At 46.0% G+C, this 17458-nt stretch overlaps 2 protein-coding genes across 2 annotated transcripts; one reads left to right on the top strand and one right to left on the bottom strand.

The window, feature by feature from the left end:
- ATPIF1 (ATPase inhibitory factor 1) lies at positions 613–1430 on the bottom strand (the record flags this gene model as incomplete). The annotated part of the gene is made up of 3 exons (XM_021375709.1): positions 613–899; positions 1021–1133; positions 1215–1430. Coding segments are annotated over 3 exons (471 nt in total), but the record flags the coding sequence as incomplete, so codon positions are not given.
- Positions 1450–15902, top strand: DNAJC8 (DnaJ heat shock protein family (Hsp40) member C8). Its single transcript, XM_021375153.1, has 9 exons — positions 1450–1604; positions 2549–2650; positions 6126–6182; positions 7973–8039; positions 8659–8753; positions 9548–9619; positions 10784–10875; positions 11765–11840; positions 15119–15902. Exons 1-9 carry the CDS (start codon positions 1536–1538, stop codon positions 15239–15241), a joined length of 753 nt encoding a protein of 250 aa, XP_021230828.1. The 5' UTR covers positions 1450–1535; the 3' UTR covers positions 15242–15902.

Raw genomic sequence — 17458 nt, 5'->3', positions numbered from 1 at the left:
ACCATTTCAGCAGCTATCACGCTGTACCTGCTATTGCGGTCTTCTTGTACCAGAATCTCAGAAGTGACCAAACCTGTACAAAATTCAACTAAGTCTACCCTTTTTGGAAGAGACTTGGATAAAGAACACCAGAATGGGAAACAGAGAAAACCACCATTGGGCAAAAAAGCTTTTAGAGAAAACAACATCCACAGATGAGTCAGGCTGCTCCCAGCTGCTTTTGCACAACCACGAGCCGACTCACTGGGATGTAGCATGGGGCTTTTCTCTCTGTTTATGGCACTAATTTCTGAGTGCATTGACAGAACCGCATGTTGAGACACTCCCAGCAGCGGGTGGTTTCTCAGAGCAGTTCCATGTGCGAACAGCACTCTCTCAGTCACCATTTTTTAGCCGATCACCCCCTCCTCCCCCCACCCTTTTCCTGCATCTTCATCTGGGAAGCCAGCACGCTGAGCACCGATGAACATTTCTTTCAAAAAAAAAACCAAAAAAACCTTACAGAAAGCAGTGACGTTCTATACAGGACCGCCTCTTTGTTTTGGAAGAACAATGACGCTTACAACCAGACAGCAGACCTCCCCCCCTCCCTCATTAAACAGCTACTGAACAGAAGAGAGACACCGAGCAGTTTATTTGACATTGCTGCCGACCATAGTATAATAGGACACATCTGGATAACTTTGGCCAAAGCATACAGTCTGCACGGCTGTTTTACACCACCGGCCACGCGAGGCAAACAACATCCAGCAGCGGCTTAGTCATCATCCTTCAGCTTCTTGATCTTGTGCTTGTGGCGCTCGATCTCCTTCTGCAGCCGCTCGATCTCCTTCTTGTGGTGATCGATCTCCTCCTCGTGGTGTCTCCTTAAGGCCGCCAGCTGCTCCCGCTCCTTCTCCCTACGACAGAGCACAGCGCGGGGTGGGCCCGGCACCGGTTACCGCGCACGGGGTCCCGCTGGGGGGCGGCGGCCTCGCGGAGCTCCGGACCGGAGGCTGAGAGCGAGGCCCCACCGCTCACCTGAAGTAGCGCTCCTCCTCGGCCGCCTGCTTCTTGCCGAACGCCCCTCCGGCCTCGCGGATGGAGCCGCCGCCGCCGCCGCCCTTCCCGGCGCCTTTGCCCAGCTCGCCGAGCTGCGGGGAAACGAGGCGGTGAGCGCCGTGCCGCGCCACGCCCCCGCCCCGCGGGCCTACGCCTCACCGCCCCGCGCGCACCTGGTCGGCGCCCGACCCCGAACTCCAGGCGCGCTGCTGCTGCTGTGCCAGGAGGGCCCCGCGCAGGCCGCCCCGCAGCGCCAACACGGCCGCCATGTCCGCCTGCCCTTGGAGCGCCGCGCGGACGAGACGCGAGGGGCGGGGCCGGCACCGCGCCCAACCCGGCCGAGCGGGACGGGCCCGACCGCGCGTGCGCTCCGGCCCCCTCTCCGCCCCCCGTTACCATGACGCGCCGCGGCGGTCACGTGGCGGGGGCGCCGCCCTCCTTGTCGGCCTCAGCGTCGCGCTCGCGCGTGCGTGGAGCGTCACGCGGTGCTGGCGATGGCGGCTCCGGAGGAGCGTGGGGCGGGGGGCGCCGCCGAGGAGGCGTTCCTCACCTTCTACAGCGAGGTACCGGCGGCCGAGCGCGGCGGCGGCGGGGGCGCGAGCCCGGCCCCGCTCTCCTGGGCTCCGTCCGTCCGCTGCCGGCTGGCCGCGGCCTCCCCCGGCAGCGCTGGGGCCTGGCGGGCGGAGCGGAGCCTGTCTGGGGGCGGGCAGCGCGGAGGGGCCCGGCCGGGAGGGCCCTGGATCCTCACGGGGGCTGCGGGGCTCTGCGCCTCCCGGGGGGCTCTGCGTTCTGCCCTTCCTGCCCGGTTCGATTAATTTCCGGAGACCGTGAGCTGCGCTGTCAGCTCTGAGCGCGGCCCGTTGCTGCGCTGCTGTTACTGTGCGGCCGGGCTGTCTCCGGGGGAGCTGGAGGGGGCCCCGCGCTGTCGCTCTGCATCGCTCAGGCTGTGGGCGGCTCGGGTTTATTAACTGAGCCCTGCTGATCGAATGGCTGCGTGTTCCTTTCGCTAAAGGTGAATAGTGAATGCAAATACGAGGCTTGGTTTGGTTGAACGTCTTACAGTAAACTGCACTGGCTGAAAAAATGAACGGTCGGAGTGCAGTGTATCTGCTTGCTCGCAGTGGTGTGATGGTGTTCACTGGGCTCTCTGAATGGGTTAAAAGCATCGTGCTGCTGGTATCCAAGGTATCGGGATGACGGTACTGGTAGAGTGTGGGAGTGAAGTGAGGGCAAAAAGGCACAGTTGCTGAGCAAGCCGTGGAAGACAAAGGCACAAGTGTTTTCTAGATTCTTTATAGCTAAAAGGCGATGCTGAAAGTACTGTCATGCTGTAGAAAATGCTGAAAAATATGCCCTGCTAATGCTTGAGTAACTACAAGCTTGGGATGAGCAAGAGGTGTTGTGAGTTATATAGCACAGAATGATAACCGTTGGTGTAGCTATCACATGGGGAAGCAGGTAAGCATGTTGTTGTGGTTGGTTAATAAGGGTGTCTTTTGTTCTCTAGGTAAAGCAAATTGAAAAACGAGACTCTGTTTTAACATCAAAAAACCAAATTGACAGGCTGACCCGACCTGGATCTTCCTACTTCAACTTGAATCCTTTTGAGGTTAGTCTGAACATACTCTTCTATCTGACTTAGCACACCAAATTCTAGATTTACTGAGTATTTCTTTCAGTAAAGAGGCCAATCCTCACAAAAGTACACATTTCTAAACATGGATTACAGTGCAGGAGACAGAAGGATGGTAAATGTGTGCTTGCTCTCTTTCTGACAGGAAGAAACTGTATTCTGTTGGCATACTTCTCTTGTTTAAGAGCACTGGGAGATTTGCCAGATTAATACTTAGTTCTTTCTGAACAATAACGTAACAGGTGGCATGCTGTCCGGTTCTCTTCTGACCACTGTTGACTGAGCATTTCTGATTGTGTCCTTTATTCTGTATGTTCGTCCCACTGAACTTTTGTGCATAGAAGAACAGAGGGACTCTCACATCTCATACCAGAGAGCAATCCTGGAGGAGCCTCTGGGAAATAGATAACTCCACTGTGCATTGTATTGTATTGTTCCGATTGCAATCAGTTAAAATCTTGAAAACAGTGAAGAGAACGTATTGTGGTGTTCTTCTGGGTATTCATATAGTCACAGGTTGGCTTGGGTCGGAAGGGACCTTAAAGCCCACTCAGTTCCAACCTTCTGCCATGGTGTGGAATGATTGCTGTAGGTGGCTTGCAAACTGAGGTACCGTGTTGCTCACAGGGGTCCAAATGCGGAGTGCAGCTGGTATGCAGGGAGTCCATTAGATGGCACGGAGGGTGGAGCAGAGTACAGACTCTGTAGTAGTAGTTCCCTGGGCAACTTTAGATGCTGGCAGCATCAGAAGAACCTGACATGAAGAAGAACAGTGCTGGGATGGCGACTTGGTGGTGCCAAACTGCTTACCTGCAGCCCCTAGGCCAAAAGTCTGCCATCACTTTCTGACAAAACGCTGTGAACTTTGCTCATTATACACACGTTGTAATGCCAAAACACATCTCCATCCTAAAAGCTACTTCCCCCTGTGGTGCAGCCGCTCCTCACTGAGCAAGCGCTCTGATTTTTTTTTTTTAGCCTATACCTTTAAAAGCAAGGTGAGATAATTTTACACCAATCATAAATGAAAGTATGTATAACTGAAGTCCCTCAAGCTCCACCTGTAAAATAAGAAATAACATAAAAATGGCTTCAGAGAGGCAGGATGTCAGACGTGGGCCATCTTTTACTTGTGGGTTCTGTCGACAGACTGAGCCACTCTTCCCCTCCATAGGGATGCCTCTTGGGTAAGATTTGCACACTCAGTAATGCTGAGTGCTTCCCTGGGAAAAACAGTAATTTCTGTTATTCATGTTCTTGGTTAACCTCTCATACTTTGCAGACCATGTGTTTATCACCAGCAATCCAAAAGAACCTGTAATCTGTTGCTTTAATAAACTGCACAATTCACTAATCTGGCCGTGAGAGTTCTTAGTCTGGGCATGGCCCAAATTCTTTGAGTGGTCATGAAACCCATTTGGATGCTGCTAGGTGAATTGGGCAGTGCACTATTTATGAATCCTTAATCGTGTTAGTACTTAAGCAGTGGTTTGGGCATCACTCCGAATCTAAGCTCAGCTGTCCCCAGCCCCTCTGATATCTCAGGACAGGCTGAAATGCAAGGGGATTTATTTTCTGCCAAATTGTACTGCCCTTTAATGCAACACATGGGCTGGTTGTCCCCTGCCAGATCAAGCTGCCTAGGGCCCCATGCTGCGTAGTTGTGAGAACCCTCAGGGTTGGGGCATCCTGTGCCAGGGTCTCACTGCCCCATGAGGAAGAATTTCTTCCAAATATCTAATTGAGTCTTCCCCTCTTTCAATTTAAAGCTGTTACCCCTTGTCATATCGCTATACTCCCTGAGAAAGAGTCCGTCCCCAGCTTTCTTGCCCCTCACTGCAAGAAAGACATTGAGGCCCTGGAGCGTGTTCAGAGGAGGGCAATGAAGCTGGTGAGGGGTCTGGAGCACAGGGCTGATGAGGAGCGGCTGAGGGAGCTGGGATTGTTCAGTCTGGAGAAGAGGAGGCTCAGGGGAGACCTCATCGCTCTCTATAACTACCTGAAGGGAGGTTGTAGTGAGCTGGGGGTCGGCCTCTTCTCTCTTGTAACTAGTGACAGGACGAGGGGGAATGGCTTCAAGTTGCACCGGGGGAGATTTGGGCTGGACATTAGGAAATACTACTTTTCTGAAAGAGTGGTCAGGTGCTGGAATGGGCTGCCCAGGGAGGTGGTGGAGTCACCGTCCCTGGAGGTGTTCAAGAAACGTTTAGATGTTGTATTGAGAGACGTGGTTTAGTGGGGTTATTGTTGGTAGGTGGATGGTTGGACTAGGTGATCTTGTAGGTCTTTTCCAACCTAGCTAATTCTATGATTCTAATGGAAGGTCTAAATGAGGTCTCTCACAGCGTTCTCTTCTCAAGGCTGAACAACCCCATCTCCCTCAGCCTCTTTTCACAGGAGAGGTGTTTCAGCCCTGTGAGCATCCTCATGGCTTCATCTGGACCTGCCCCAGCAGGTCTGTGTCCTTATGCTGAGGCCTCAGAGCCGACTGCAGCACTGTAGTTGGGAGTAATCGCTTCCTTTGGCCTGTTAGCTACAGTTCTTCTGATGCAGCTGTCAGGGCTGTGAGCACACATTGCTGGCTCACACTCTGTTTCTCATCCACTGAATGATAGTTCCTTCCTGATGTCATCCCTGGCTGTTTTTTTAATAGACTCAGGTGCTTTTCATAGCCCTAATTTAAGGCTGGTCAGTCAGGAGATTGCCTTTGCAGTGTTTGGTTCTGTGTACATCTCAATACTCGACTTGGAGAGCAAATTACAGAAGCCATTTAAAAGTGGACTGTAGCTTTTCTGTGAAAGTGTTTTGTATTTACAGATTCTTAGTGTCAGACCAGTGCGTATCTGCGCTGAGCAAATGCAGCTGTTACTTAGTGCTTCTGTTCAGTAAATTGATTCATAGAACAGTTCCTAAACTTTTTTTTGTGAGTTTGCTGCATCCCTAAAGAACAATGAGTTGTAAGCTTGTTTGTGGAAGCCAAACAGTAAAACTCTTCCATCTTTCGAAAGGTGGAAGACAAAATCAATACATTCTTATGAAACAGTGTGTTTCTTGCCCACCGTTCTCAGTTACAAATTGTCTGACAGTGTTCCAAAGCCACGATGTGCTTCTATTTCTGTTAAACTAAGTAATGGATTTGGTTGAAGGTTTAGACCAAAGGTGGCTATTTAGGGATGGCAGCTGTCTATACAAGATTAGAGTGTGGAAAGGGCTCTGGCATAATCAAAGAAACGTAGCATTGCTAAAAGTAGAATGTCCCAAATATGGTATCCATTAAAATGTTTCTGTTTTACAAGGTGAAAACTCATATCCTGAAGCGGCTCCCCCTTGGGGTGAGCTTTCTGATGTTGTGCCTGTATGATAATGAACCAAGTATTTAGAGCTTGCTGCCAGGAACCTGAAACGTGGGGCTTATCATTGAGTTTGCTCTGTTGTCGTGGTCTTTTTTTAGGTTCTGCAAATGGATCCTGAAGCCACAGATGAAGAAATAAAGAAAAGGTTCCGGCAGGTATTTGACTTTTGCCTTTGAAGCTTCTGAAAGGAAAGTAGAAGCTCTGCTGAGATTGTGCAGCTGTGCTTGGGAATGGGGAAAGTGGTAGAAGAGTTGTGTCTGGGTAGACAAGTAGCTGTTTTGTGAAGGAATGTGTAGAACAATCTTTGTATCCACAAGGGGAAAGCTGCAGAAGGATGCCTGGTCCATGCATGGTATGCTTCTTTGTAAAATGTGCGACTGAGCTAATGTGAACTGAAATGCCCACATATAAACAGTGTATTGAAGTTTAGTCCAAAGAGAATGTCAACACTTGACAGAAATTTTAAGATCTGAGAAAATGTATTTTTCTTAAATACGTAGTCTTTGATCCAGAAGTAGATATCTTTGAGATTTCTTTAAGAATTTCACTGATGATTTTTTTGTGGTTGGGCTACCTGAGAGAGCAGCAGCCCTGCTCAGTGGCTGTTCTTCGCTGCTCCATGCAGCACAGGAAACATTATCCCAGACTTATTCTACTGCCAAATCTGCAGAAGAAATCTGAAGTTTTGGGCAGTGCATGCAGTTCGAAATGCGTGCACTGCCCAAAATTCCAAAGATGGAATTTTCAGAGGGCTGCATCTTGCCATCTGAATTCGTGCTGCAGACATGAAGATCTGGTTTTAGACAGCTAGCAGCTCTCTTGTCCTATCGAAAGAGCATTATTGCTGAGGTGATGGCAGGAGCTATACTCATTTGTGGGGAATTCAGTCTGTTGGTGCATTCTCAATTTTGCATATTAATGAACAGAGGCTGTCTTAGCTTTATGCTAATGGAATGCTGCAGGGAAGTGTTTTGAAATCAGTGTGATGGAATGAAATCAGTGTGTGAAGAAGAAATCGAATTTGTTGAAGAAATCGAGTGCCTAATTGCAGAATGTGGAACAGCGAATAGAAGAAAAAAGATACTGGTTACTGCAAGTCACAGGGTAAATCAGCACTGTGCTGTTCTTGGGGGCAGGAGGAAAACCTTTTCTTCAATGAATCAGCAAGTGTCATGGGTAGAGGTCAGGACGTGAATATTTTGTGTTCACCAGTGCGCTGGCACTGCTTTCGAGCATCATAGTCGGAAAGATGTAGGTAAACTAGAGAGTCTGTCTAACAATGACAAAAGGTACAAAAAAAGAGTGCTGTATGGAGAAACTTCGGAAGAGTGTTCTCATCCTTTGAAGGGGGAAAATAGAGAACATGGGCTTTGTTGTTGATTTAGGGCTGTCCTAAAGATGGTAGTGATCAGTGTCCTGACTGCTCTACAGAGACTGCAAGAAGACGTTTCCTTAACTTTCAGTAAAGGAGCCTAAGGAAAACATGTACCCATCCTTTTAAGTAGTTTAATATTTGAATAACTTTAGAGATCCTGGGGGACTTCTGGGGAGATGTAGAATAAGAGGTAAGCTATGGATTAGGATGAGGATGGTCTTTGTAGATTCGTTTCTTTTGAAGACCAAGGGTACAAAACTGGTGCGAACAAGTGGTTTGTATGAGCCCTAGGCTACTGCAGCTGAAAGGTGTTTGTATGGCTCTGTATAGCACAAACTGCAACTTTTCTTGGCCTTTTTGCTACAGAAGTTGGACCTGATTTTCAGTTAGAAACCTTTATCAACCTTTACTGATGTTTACTCTACCACGCTGTGAGCTGATTTGCCTGTATACAAAGGGATGTGATCCCCTCTGATTCCTCCCGTCTGAGATTTTCTCTCTTCACAGAAGCCATGGAAGTAGTCTTTTCTTTGTAGAAAGATCTTGAAGGCAAGATTCTTTCTCTTGCAGCTGTCAATATTGGTGCACCCAGACAAAAATCAAGATGATGCAGATAGAGCCCAGAAGGCATTTGAAGGTAAGTCTCTGCTGCTGACTCTCACCCTTTTCTGAGCGTGATAGCAGTTGGACTGCTGTTGTTCTGTAACTGTTTTCAATGCTTCTAAGGTCTGGGTCCCCACCAAAGGACAGAACTGCTGCAGAGGTGTTTTATATGAGGGAGGAGCAGATATGTGGGTAGGCATTTCAGCAGCAGACTTTCGCTAGGTGGCAGTAATGGTATTGTTAGTTTGCAGTAGGACAAACTCATCCATTGGGTTTCAGGATAGTTCAAGAAAAAACTGTTTATTCTCTGCATTAGATTTTATTCAAGACTATACAACAGAAATAAAATGGTTTCAGAAGTATGCTTTGCCTTACCATGAGGCGTTGCCAACCTTATGCTTAACCTTATACCTTGTAACTAAATCACTTGGTAGGATTGGTGCTTTAACCCTACAAAGTCCAGAGGTGTCTGACAGTCTCTGACAGTACCATACCCCAAATCTCATTTGACTGATCATGGTATCACTTACTTAGATGTATTGGAAAAAAGCCAAACAAATGCATAAAACACCCCAAAACCCTACTAAGCAGCAATCTTGTGATGCCTTATGAATGTGACTGCTGATGCTATCAATGTTGGTGCTTTTTGTTAGCTGTAGATAAAGCCTACAAGTTGCTGCTGGATCAGGAGCAAAAGAAGAGGGCCTTGGATGTGATACAGGCAGGAAAAGAATATGTGGAACATACTGTGAGTATTGTTTTTGTATATCTTCTGCCTGTTTAGGTCATTAAAAGGTGAACTGAGCAAAACTTATGATGCAGCTGTGCAAATAAAGTCCGAGCTTCTCAAGGCATGAAAGGCTGCTTTGTCCAAGACTGCATTTGAGCTCAGTGCAGGATAATTCAGTGAAATTCAGTACCTGAAATAATTAGGTCAAACCACAAGATCTGACCTAAATATTTTTTTTCGAGTCTGTGAATGAACGATGCAGTTCAGATATGTGTAGGTGGAAGAAAATAGGTAGTGAAAGCTGGAGACTGGGAAGTTTTGGGGAAAATGACCTATAAGATAAGGAAAGGAGCTTGGATTGCAATGGTCGTGAAGTTAGTTGAGCAATATGAGCAGACTGTATGTAATAAGCTGACATGGGAGAACTCAGATGCTGTAAATCAAGGAACACTTTATGTTCTGCTTGTTATTGTTAGTATTTCAAGTACTGCAATGCAAAATAAACTTCCTGCTAGTTTGGATGGTACGTGTTGGATATAAATGTACCTTAAAAACAAACTAACAAACAAAAAAAAGTAGGGGATTATGTTGGATGAATAATATCTAAGATTTCATTTTTAATGACTACAGTTCACATGACTGTGATCGTGTGTGTATATTTGGGCTGAAGGCCAGGAGACTAAGATGTAAAATAAAACATAGATCTAAATCAAGGTCTTAATCATCCAAAGTTCTTCAAACAGAACACAGTACTACTTAGATCCAGGCAGGGAAGCCATATAAAGACTCTTACTTTTGTTCTTAATCTGTAGGTGAAAGAAAAAAAGAAGCAGCTGAAGAAGGATGGAAAACCTCCCAATGTAGAAGAAGATGATCCTGAAGTTGTAAGTTGTATGCTTCGGGGTGGCAGGGGAGTACAGAATGTATTTTGAGAAATAAGAATCAAAGCCAGGATGCAAACATTTCTTAGAATTTTCTAGTGTTGTAAATCCTTTTGCTTACAGAAGGATAAGTTGTAAGTGACTGTAGAAGTACCATCCATTGTGTAACATCCATGTCTTTCTGGAAGTAGTTTGGCTGTAGCGTAAAGAGGAAATATGATATTATGTAGATCAAAATATCAAGTTCTCTCCTAGGAGCAAGGCATTATTGCTTGTCCGTCACACACTCTTTCTTGAATTGAATGTTATATTGTGTTCTGGATGCTGGGACTTTGGCATTCTTACTGCCAGCAGAGGCATGTATAGAATCCATGGCAGCGTGTCTAGAATGTGCTATTAGGGACATTTTATAGGAAGGGTTGTTTGGACTGTTCCTTGCATATGGCATTTGAGGATGGATTTGCTGTTTGGCAACAAATAATTTATTACAAGTTATTACATAACTCAGCTCTTCTTACCTGGTATCTAGTCTGAAAAAGTCAAGCGATATTCAAGGCTGTAAGAGAATGGTGGATGATTCTCAAACACCCACTTAATTAGTCTTACTATAATCACCCTATGAAGTGGTTTTTTTTTTCTCTTGGTATCATCCCAGTAACTCCATAACTCTTATTTTCCATTGATTTTCAAAGCTCTTTTGCTGTTCTTTATCATTGAAGTTTGTTTTAAATATAGTGATATTTTCTACTGGAAAGCCAGGGCTACACTCTTACAACACATCAAGAAGGTCTGGGAAATCACCATCTATACAGTGACCACTTAACCTTCCTTTTTTTTAATATGGCATTGCAGAACTCAGTGGAAAAAATAAGAGAGCTTGATATGAAGTTCTGTTTAGGCACAGCTTCATGAATGCAAATAAAAACAAAATATTAGTAGGCTATTAAGTAGTTGTTTCCTGGTTACGTTAGGGCCAGAATTTAATCAGCAGTGGTTTACATCATTTCCTATGTCTCTGCTACTGACCGCTCTCAGCACAGGACACGAGGCTGTGTGGGCACACACATGCTTTACTTTCTTTTTATGCTTCTTACGTTCTTCTGTAAAATAGATTTCTCTCACTGTGCTAATGCACGTTGTTTTAAGACCACATTTGTGTTTTTACAGTTCAAACAAGCTGTATACAAGCAGACAATGAAGCTCTTTGCTGAACTGGAAATTAAGAGGAAAGAAAGAGAAGCTAAAGAAATGCACGAAAGGTACAAATAGCATTCTGGTTGTGCAGCTCGGGCTCTTCTTTGCCCCTCACACTTCCTAGGAAAAGATTAGAAATCAGAGAATCTGAGGAAAGTGTGTGTTTGAACTGACCTTTGGGAGCCATCTGGTCCAACCTCCTGCTGAAAGCACAGCCTTGGATTTGGTTAACAAGGATCCTGTCAAAATGAAGCCTGAATATTTCTAATGATGTAGATTCCACTGGTTCTTTATTTATTGTAGATGTCTGTGCTTGAAGAATGGAAATAGGAAACTTGCCCTCCTATTCTTAAGACACCGATGTATTTAGTATGCCTATACACGCTGTAGAGGCCAGCAAAAACAATGAAATGGTTTTATGTGTTATTAGCATGCAAATAATCGACTTTTAATTTTAACTAAGTGCCAGAAATACCTCGTGGCATGTGTGATCGTGAGCTACTTTAAGTGTAATCACCTGTTGCTGACTAGTTACGGTAGATGCACTTCCAGAGCAGGACTTCTCTAGATGAAAATTAAGGAAAAAACCCTCTCATCCTTACTCACATGCTCATGTGTTTATTAACTTCTCAAAATGTGTACCCTGAGCAGTTTTAGATACTTATCACTAGGGTTATGAAGGATTCCAGCTTGTTTTACAAGAGAACGTGTCTCCCTGATTAAATGTGTGTGTGCTGTCAGTGGTGCCATGCTATCACCTCTGCTCACTCCAGTTTTGAAACCAATTTTTTTTTTTTTGCTGTGCAGCCACTGGTGTGCATATTTATCTCTGCTGATAAGAATTGTAGTTTGCCAAGAAATCGGAAGAGCTTTCAGAGACATTTTGAAAGTGTCACTGTGTTTCTTTAATGTAGATGCTTGTGGTTCACAACTTCTTTGTGGCTTCCCTTCCAGGAAACGACAAAGAGAAGAAGAAATTGAAGCACAGGAGAAGGCTAAACGAGAACGAGAATGGCAGAAGAACTTTGAGGTAATCAGCAGCTTTAGTGAATGCCACGCGTAGGATGGGCCTCAGCAATTCTTGCCCATGCTGCTGGAAAGGCTTCTAAAAAGGAGAGACTTTTTGTTGGCAGGGGCTCTAAGGTAATTTGGATAAATGCTTAGTAAAAAGGTTTGGCATAAACCTGATAGAGCTTTGATGTCACTTCTCTAGAAACAGGTGTATGATAAATGAAGGTGCAGTATTTTTTCAGCTCTGTCAGCAGCTTATTCTTAGCCCAAGTTGGAAATTGGAATTGGAACTGGTTTGAACTGTGTTGGTACTTTTCAGACTGATTGCTAATACTTAGGGAATCTATGTTTCTTGCAAATATTGGAGATCTAAATAATTGCCACTTCTCTTTGCTCCTTCTACTCTGTATTCAAGGTCTAGAAGAATCGTAAGTGACTCTGAGGTTGTGCTGCTATTCTAGGTGACAGACTTGCAGTCTGCCAAAGTATCTGATCTAGCCTGTAACTCTTCCTTTATTACATACCAGAGGGCAAGTTGTATGGCATGGAGGGCTGGGTGGGTAGGAAAGAATTTAGTGACCATGTGCAGGACCTCCTGAAAAGATGTGCTAGATTGTTCATTTACCCTCAGCCTTAGTCCCAGTCTATGTTCAAGAGGTCTTTATAAAACAAGGTGTCTGGGGGAGAGTTGTGTGTGCAGGGCTGGCATCCTGTGGAAAGCAGACAGCTGGGATTTTTCCAGATACTCAAATGAGCAGAGTTTCTCTGTTCATGTGCTATATCATATGGATACAGGAAGCTGGGTGTTCTGGAAAACACTGAATTGACTGCATTTGTGTAATGCTGTTGAGTTGAGTGCACAGTGGAGTTTTGTCATGTGTTGCCAGACAGAGGAAAGTATGCCACTGGTAGTGTTGCTGGCAGAAGTTCTGTGATCTGTGGTCACTGTGGTTGGAGAAGTTGGGTGATGTTGCTCTACAGATGCAGTGAAGGACAGAAGCTGAGGAAATGTGAACTACTATTACAAGCAAATAACAGCGTACCAAAAAGGAGAACTGCGGAGCTATTGATACTGCAGCTCGGTACCTGCAAGTCCTCAGCTGCTCCTAGACAGCTGAACCTCTGCACTTGCAAATGTCTTCTCCAGCCTTGCTAGTGACCACTGCACCAATATGAAAAGAGAGTATCAGAGCTAGGTGCTAATGTTCAAAATGGATCGTCTAATTGCAGGCGTAAGAAGCTTATTTCTGCTTGTGGCCATTGATAAGAGAAGATGATTGGAAACAAAGCATACTGACTCTGTAGCTGCCTTTGCAGTGTATCTGAAAGGAGAGCGTGTGATGCACAAAAAAAATAAGGCCTGGAGATGTTCCTGTGCTGTGCCTCTGCATCACTCTTCTATGGTCACCAGCTCCTGGTGATTCCAGCCCTTGCCTGAATGCTGCATGTTCTTTGGTCAGCTCTCCTGTCTCTTTACCCTGAGGACTTGTACTTTTGATCCTTATATGTGTTCTGAGTTACTGCTGGATCCTCATAGGGATATCTTTGTCATTCACATTGTTTGCTGTTTCTAGAAGCTGCTCAGCCTTGAGAGCTGAATCATATTTTGATGTACCCAAAAGGAGTAAATTTTCATGTCCGCTTTCTCCTCTTTCCTCCCACCCAATATTTGCTTTCCTGGAAATTTCAAGCTAAAATGGCTTCTACCAATTGTAAGAAACAAGAGGGTTAGAACAGAAGTTGCCATATCCCTCAAAAAAGCGTTATCATGGAATAATTGAGGTTGGAAGGGATCTCTGGAGGTGAACTTCCCTACTCCAGCAGGTCCAACTAGAGCGATTTGTGCAGGACCATGAGACACCCCTGCTGAGCTTTCTCTTCTCTAGGCTTAACAGTCCCAGCCAGGTGTCTCAACCTTCTCTCATAGGAGAGACGTTCCAGTCATATCATCTTTGAGGCCCTTTGCTGGACTCTCTGCAATAACTTGATTTCTCTCTTCTGTTGGGAAGCCTGCAACTTGATGCAACACTCCAGGTGTGACCTCATCAGTGCTGAGCAGAGGGAAAGGATCACCTCTCTTAGCCTGCTGGCAGTGCTCCCAGTGCAGCCCGGGATACCCTCAGCCACCTCTGTGGCAAGGCCGCATTGCTCGTGGTCAACTTGGCATCCATCAGGACCCTCAGGGCCCTCTCTGCAGAACTCCTTTCCAACTGGGTGACCTCCAGCATATACTGATGCCTGGAGTTCTTCTCCCAAGGGCAGGACTTTGCACCTTTTCTCATTGAACTTCATTAGGTTCTTACTGGATGCTTTCTCCAGCTTGTCAAGGTCCCTCTGGATGGCAGCATGACCACCTGGTGTCTCAGTGGAGTACTGCATTTTTTGTCATCTGCAAACTTCCTGAGAAAGTGCGCTGTGTCCCATCAGCAGATCATTGCTAGGGACTGGCCTTTGCCATACAGCTGTACAGGAAAGGTGGGAGCAAGGAGGACAGCTGCTGTAGCCCGAGCCTGTGTGCAGCATCAGTATGACAGGCACAGATAGAAGTGCAGAAGGGACTTGAGCGTGTGGATCACGCAGTGAAGTGAGTCGTCCCTGGACTTGTTCGGTCCTGAACCCTTCAGCCTTTAGGGATCCCAAGTTTTGTTTTTGGGGAGTCTGTATGGGAACTGCGGAGTCAGGGCCTGAACCACTGATTGAGCACCTGGAAGAAAGAGCCAGTCAGCCCTGGGAGCACAGGTGGAGGCAATTCACTGTGTGACAGGAAGGGCTGGAGTCTGGCTGCACCCCTCTTAGGCCTCATGGAAGGGCTGACTGCCCCTGAGGAAGGATCTCTGTCTGGAGATCCCTGCTTGGTGGGAGCCTTTCCCTGCAAACCCCAAATCTTCTGATCCGGGAGAGTGATCTATTTCCCTTCCCTTGTCGCACCTTGCTATCGTGCCAGTCCTTCCACCTCTTTGTAACACATTTTCCATTGTGTTGGTCCTTCTGATCACTACAGGAGTCTTTTTCTTTTTTTTTTCAGGAGAATTCAGTACACTCTCATCAGGCCTGCGCACCCCGAGCTCTTTGCTTTTGAAACAAGAAAGCAGCATATTGCTTACAGTGGTGTCATGAACTCACTTGTGGTTCCGCTGTGCTGCATCCGTTGCTTTGGCTTCTCAGTGTCTGTATGTCCTTGCTGCCAGGGTGCAGCGTAAGGGGCAAATTGATACTGATCTCTCAAAGCGAACATGCAAAATATGTTCTCTGGCTCTCGAAGTTGTTAACCTCCCACTTCCTCTCTTTTGTTTCCAGGAAAGTCGGGATGGTCGTGTGGACAGCTGGAGAAATTTCCAGGCAAATACAAAGGGCAAGAAAGAAAAGAAGAACAGGACCTTCCTGAGACCTCCCAAAGTAAAAATGGAGCAGCGCGAATGATCTTGGCAGCACTGCCAAAGAGCAGCTCCCCAGTCCCCTCCCTGCTTTTAAGGACTCATTGGCACCTAGAGTAAGAATTGCTTTTTAGTAGACTGTTTGTTTCCAGTACAATTAATTATTGGTCAAAGTATTTTTTTTGTACTCAGTCCATTTGAACTAGGGCCATAGTATGAACCCAGCCAGGAACCCGCTAAATGTAGAATACATGGCTTAGGAGGGTCCTCCCATTATTGCTGTCCCATCTGTCTGCTGCCCTGTAACTTGATGTTTTGTACTTTACAGAGATTGTGCTGTTTCACTATATTCGTTTCTAGTTTGAGAGCTGAACAGAATGTCAGAAATGCATCTGTACCTGTGCAGGCATCATCTTTCTCAGCAAGTTCAGCTTCAGAAAGGTCTGAGCTGACTCTGGAGATCTGCTTCCATTACTGTTCAGTGCAGCTGACCTGCAGTTAAAGACCTGCAGCTGCTCACTGCACTGTGTGGTGTGTGGAAGGACTCTTCTCCCAGGATCTGATTTCCATTCTGAAACCCCAGCTCTCAAGCTTACACTTCTGTTAATCTCAGACCAGCCGGTCACTTTCTGTAAAGGTAAAATAACGTCTCAAATAATAGTTAAGTTGCAATGGTCTGTATGTAAAATAAATTTTTACCCAACTTACCTTTTTTTTTTTTTTTTTTTTGCATGGAATTATTCAAAGATACAATTGCAAATTGAGTGCTGGTCACTGAAATGCTAATGCAGCTCAGTAACACTTGCCCTGGTAAGGTTTTGCAGTTATTCCAAAGTCTGCTGTGAATTGAATTTTGAGTTAGCATTCCTCCATTGTGGCAGCAGGGAAGACTGGGAGAGGACATCTCTTCCCTGGGTGCTGCCCGAGTGGACTCTGGACTTTGGCATTCCAGAGTCCATGCTGAGTCCTGATCTTGTTGCCACGCGTTTGGGTGGGGAGCACGGATGGGTGGGAGGACTTAGGAACCTGCTAGGGGGAGCGTAACTCCTCTGAGCTATGGGATCAGATTAAACTCATGAGTTTTGTTTTTCAAAAGTGTGCTTCAGGTGTTTATTTAAGTTTCAAAGAGATTCTCAACTATTTAAAGACATACAAAGTGGAGTGTACTACTGATTCACATGCGCCTGGTGGATGCCTCTGGAGACCTTTGTCTGAGCTTGGAGACTCTTCCCTTCTGTCCTGGTGGCAATCCTCATACCTGGGACTTGTGGGTAGATGCTTCCATGCAGATACTGCTCTTCATGCTCCTCACTGCCTCTAGCAAGTTCCCTTCACTTGTATTCATCTTTTATACCCTTATCTTCAAGTTAGTTCAATCCACTGTGCTGATTTTTGTGTCTAGAGCATGGTCAAAACAGAAAGATCATTTCTCCTGCTCCTTGAAGAGATGTATCCATCTTTCCAGTGTCTCAACCAATAATTTTTGATGATTGCACTCCTGCACACTGCAGAAGAGTGACATGGTCAAGCTGTGTTACCATACAGTTCTCAGCAGGAAAAGCAGCTCCCAAAGAAGCAGTGCTTTCTGACACAGCCTGGGGCTTAGAAGAATTTGCTGAAAGGTGGCTGGTGATTTCCACTCACCTCCATTTCTTCTTTTCCTGTCATACGCAGACGGTGCAATTCCCTTTTGTTGGCATCGCTCGTTCCTTCATCAGCTGGGAATGCTTTGGTGGGACACAACATCCTTGTTGAGATAACAGTTAGAGGCAGTCGTTCTGGGGAAAACATCAGTTAACTTTTGTGGTGTTATCTCTGAGATGCTATCTCTTCTGCTTCCTGGATGAAGGGCTGTAAGAAACGAGCAGCACTGGGCAGGAGCTCAGGGGGTCGGAGCTCCGTGTTGTGCAGAAGATCCAGCTGGAATCTTTCCCCCAGAGGATAGGCTGTTCTTTAACTTGGCTGCCTCCAGTTCCCCTGTCAGAGTGTTTCTCACTTAGAGATCTCTCCCACTGACTTTTCTCCCAGTCATTGCTTCTGATTTTGAAGTACTGGTCTTGCTGGTCGCATTTCCTTTCACATGGTTTAATGTCTCTGCTAACACATGGCACTGACCTTTCAGATCTTCTTTTCAGTTTTTTTTTTTTTCAGTTAGCACAGGATGAGCCCCATTAGAACTTGAAATGTTTTTTATAACCCATGTGAAGTTCCTGATTCTCAGAAATGCATCTGTGAGCGTGCCCAATGGAGCGACTTACCACTG

The sequence above is a fragment of the Numida meleagris genome, chromosome 22, assembly GCF_002078875.1.
Source record: "Numida meleagris isolate 19003 breed g44 Domestic line chromosome 22, NumMel1.0, whole genome shotgun sequence".
NCBI classification, from domain to species: domain Eukaryota; kingdom Metazoa; phylum Chordata; class Aves; order Galliformes; family Numididae; genus Numida; species Numida meleagris.
The sequence above is the reverse complement of the archived record's forward strand: the minus strand, read 5'-3'. Positions and strand labels throughout refer to the sequence as shown.

Coding starts and splice junctions, on each gene's coding strand:
- DNAJC8 (XM_021375153.1), top strand. CDS start 1,536: ATGGCGGCTCCGGAGGAGCGTGGGGCGGGGGGCGCCGCCGAGGAGGCG. Junction 2,651..6,125: donor TCAACTTGAATCCTTTTGAG/GTTAGTCTGAAC, acceptor GTCTTTTTTTAG/GTTCTGCAAATGGATCCTGA. Junction 9,620..10,783: donor AAGAAGATGATCCTGAAGTT/GTAAGTTGTATG, acceptor GTGTTTTTACAG/TTCAAACAAGCTGTATACAA.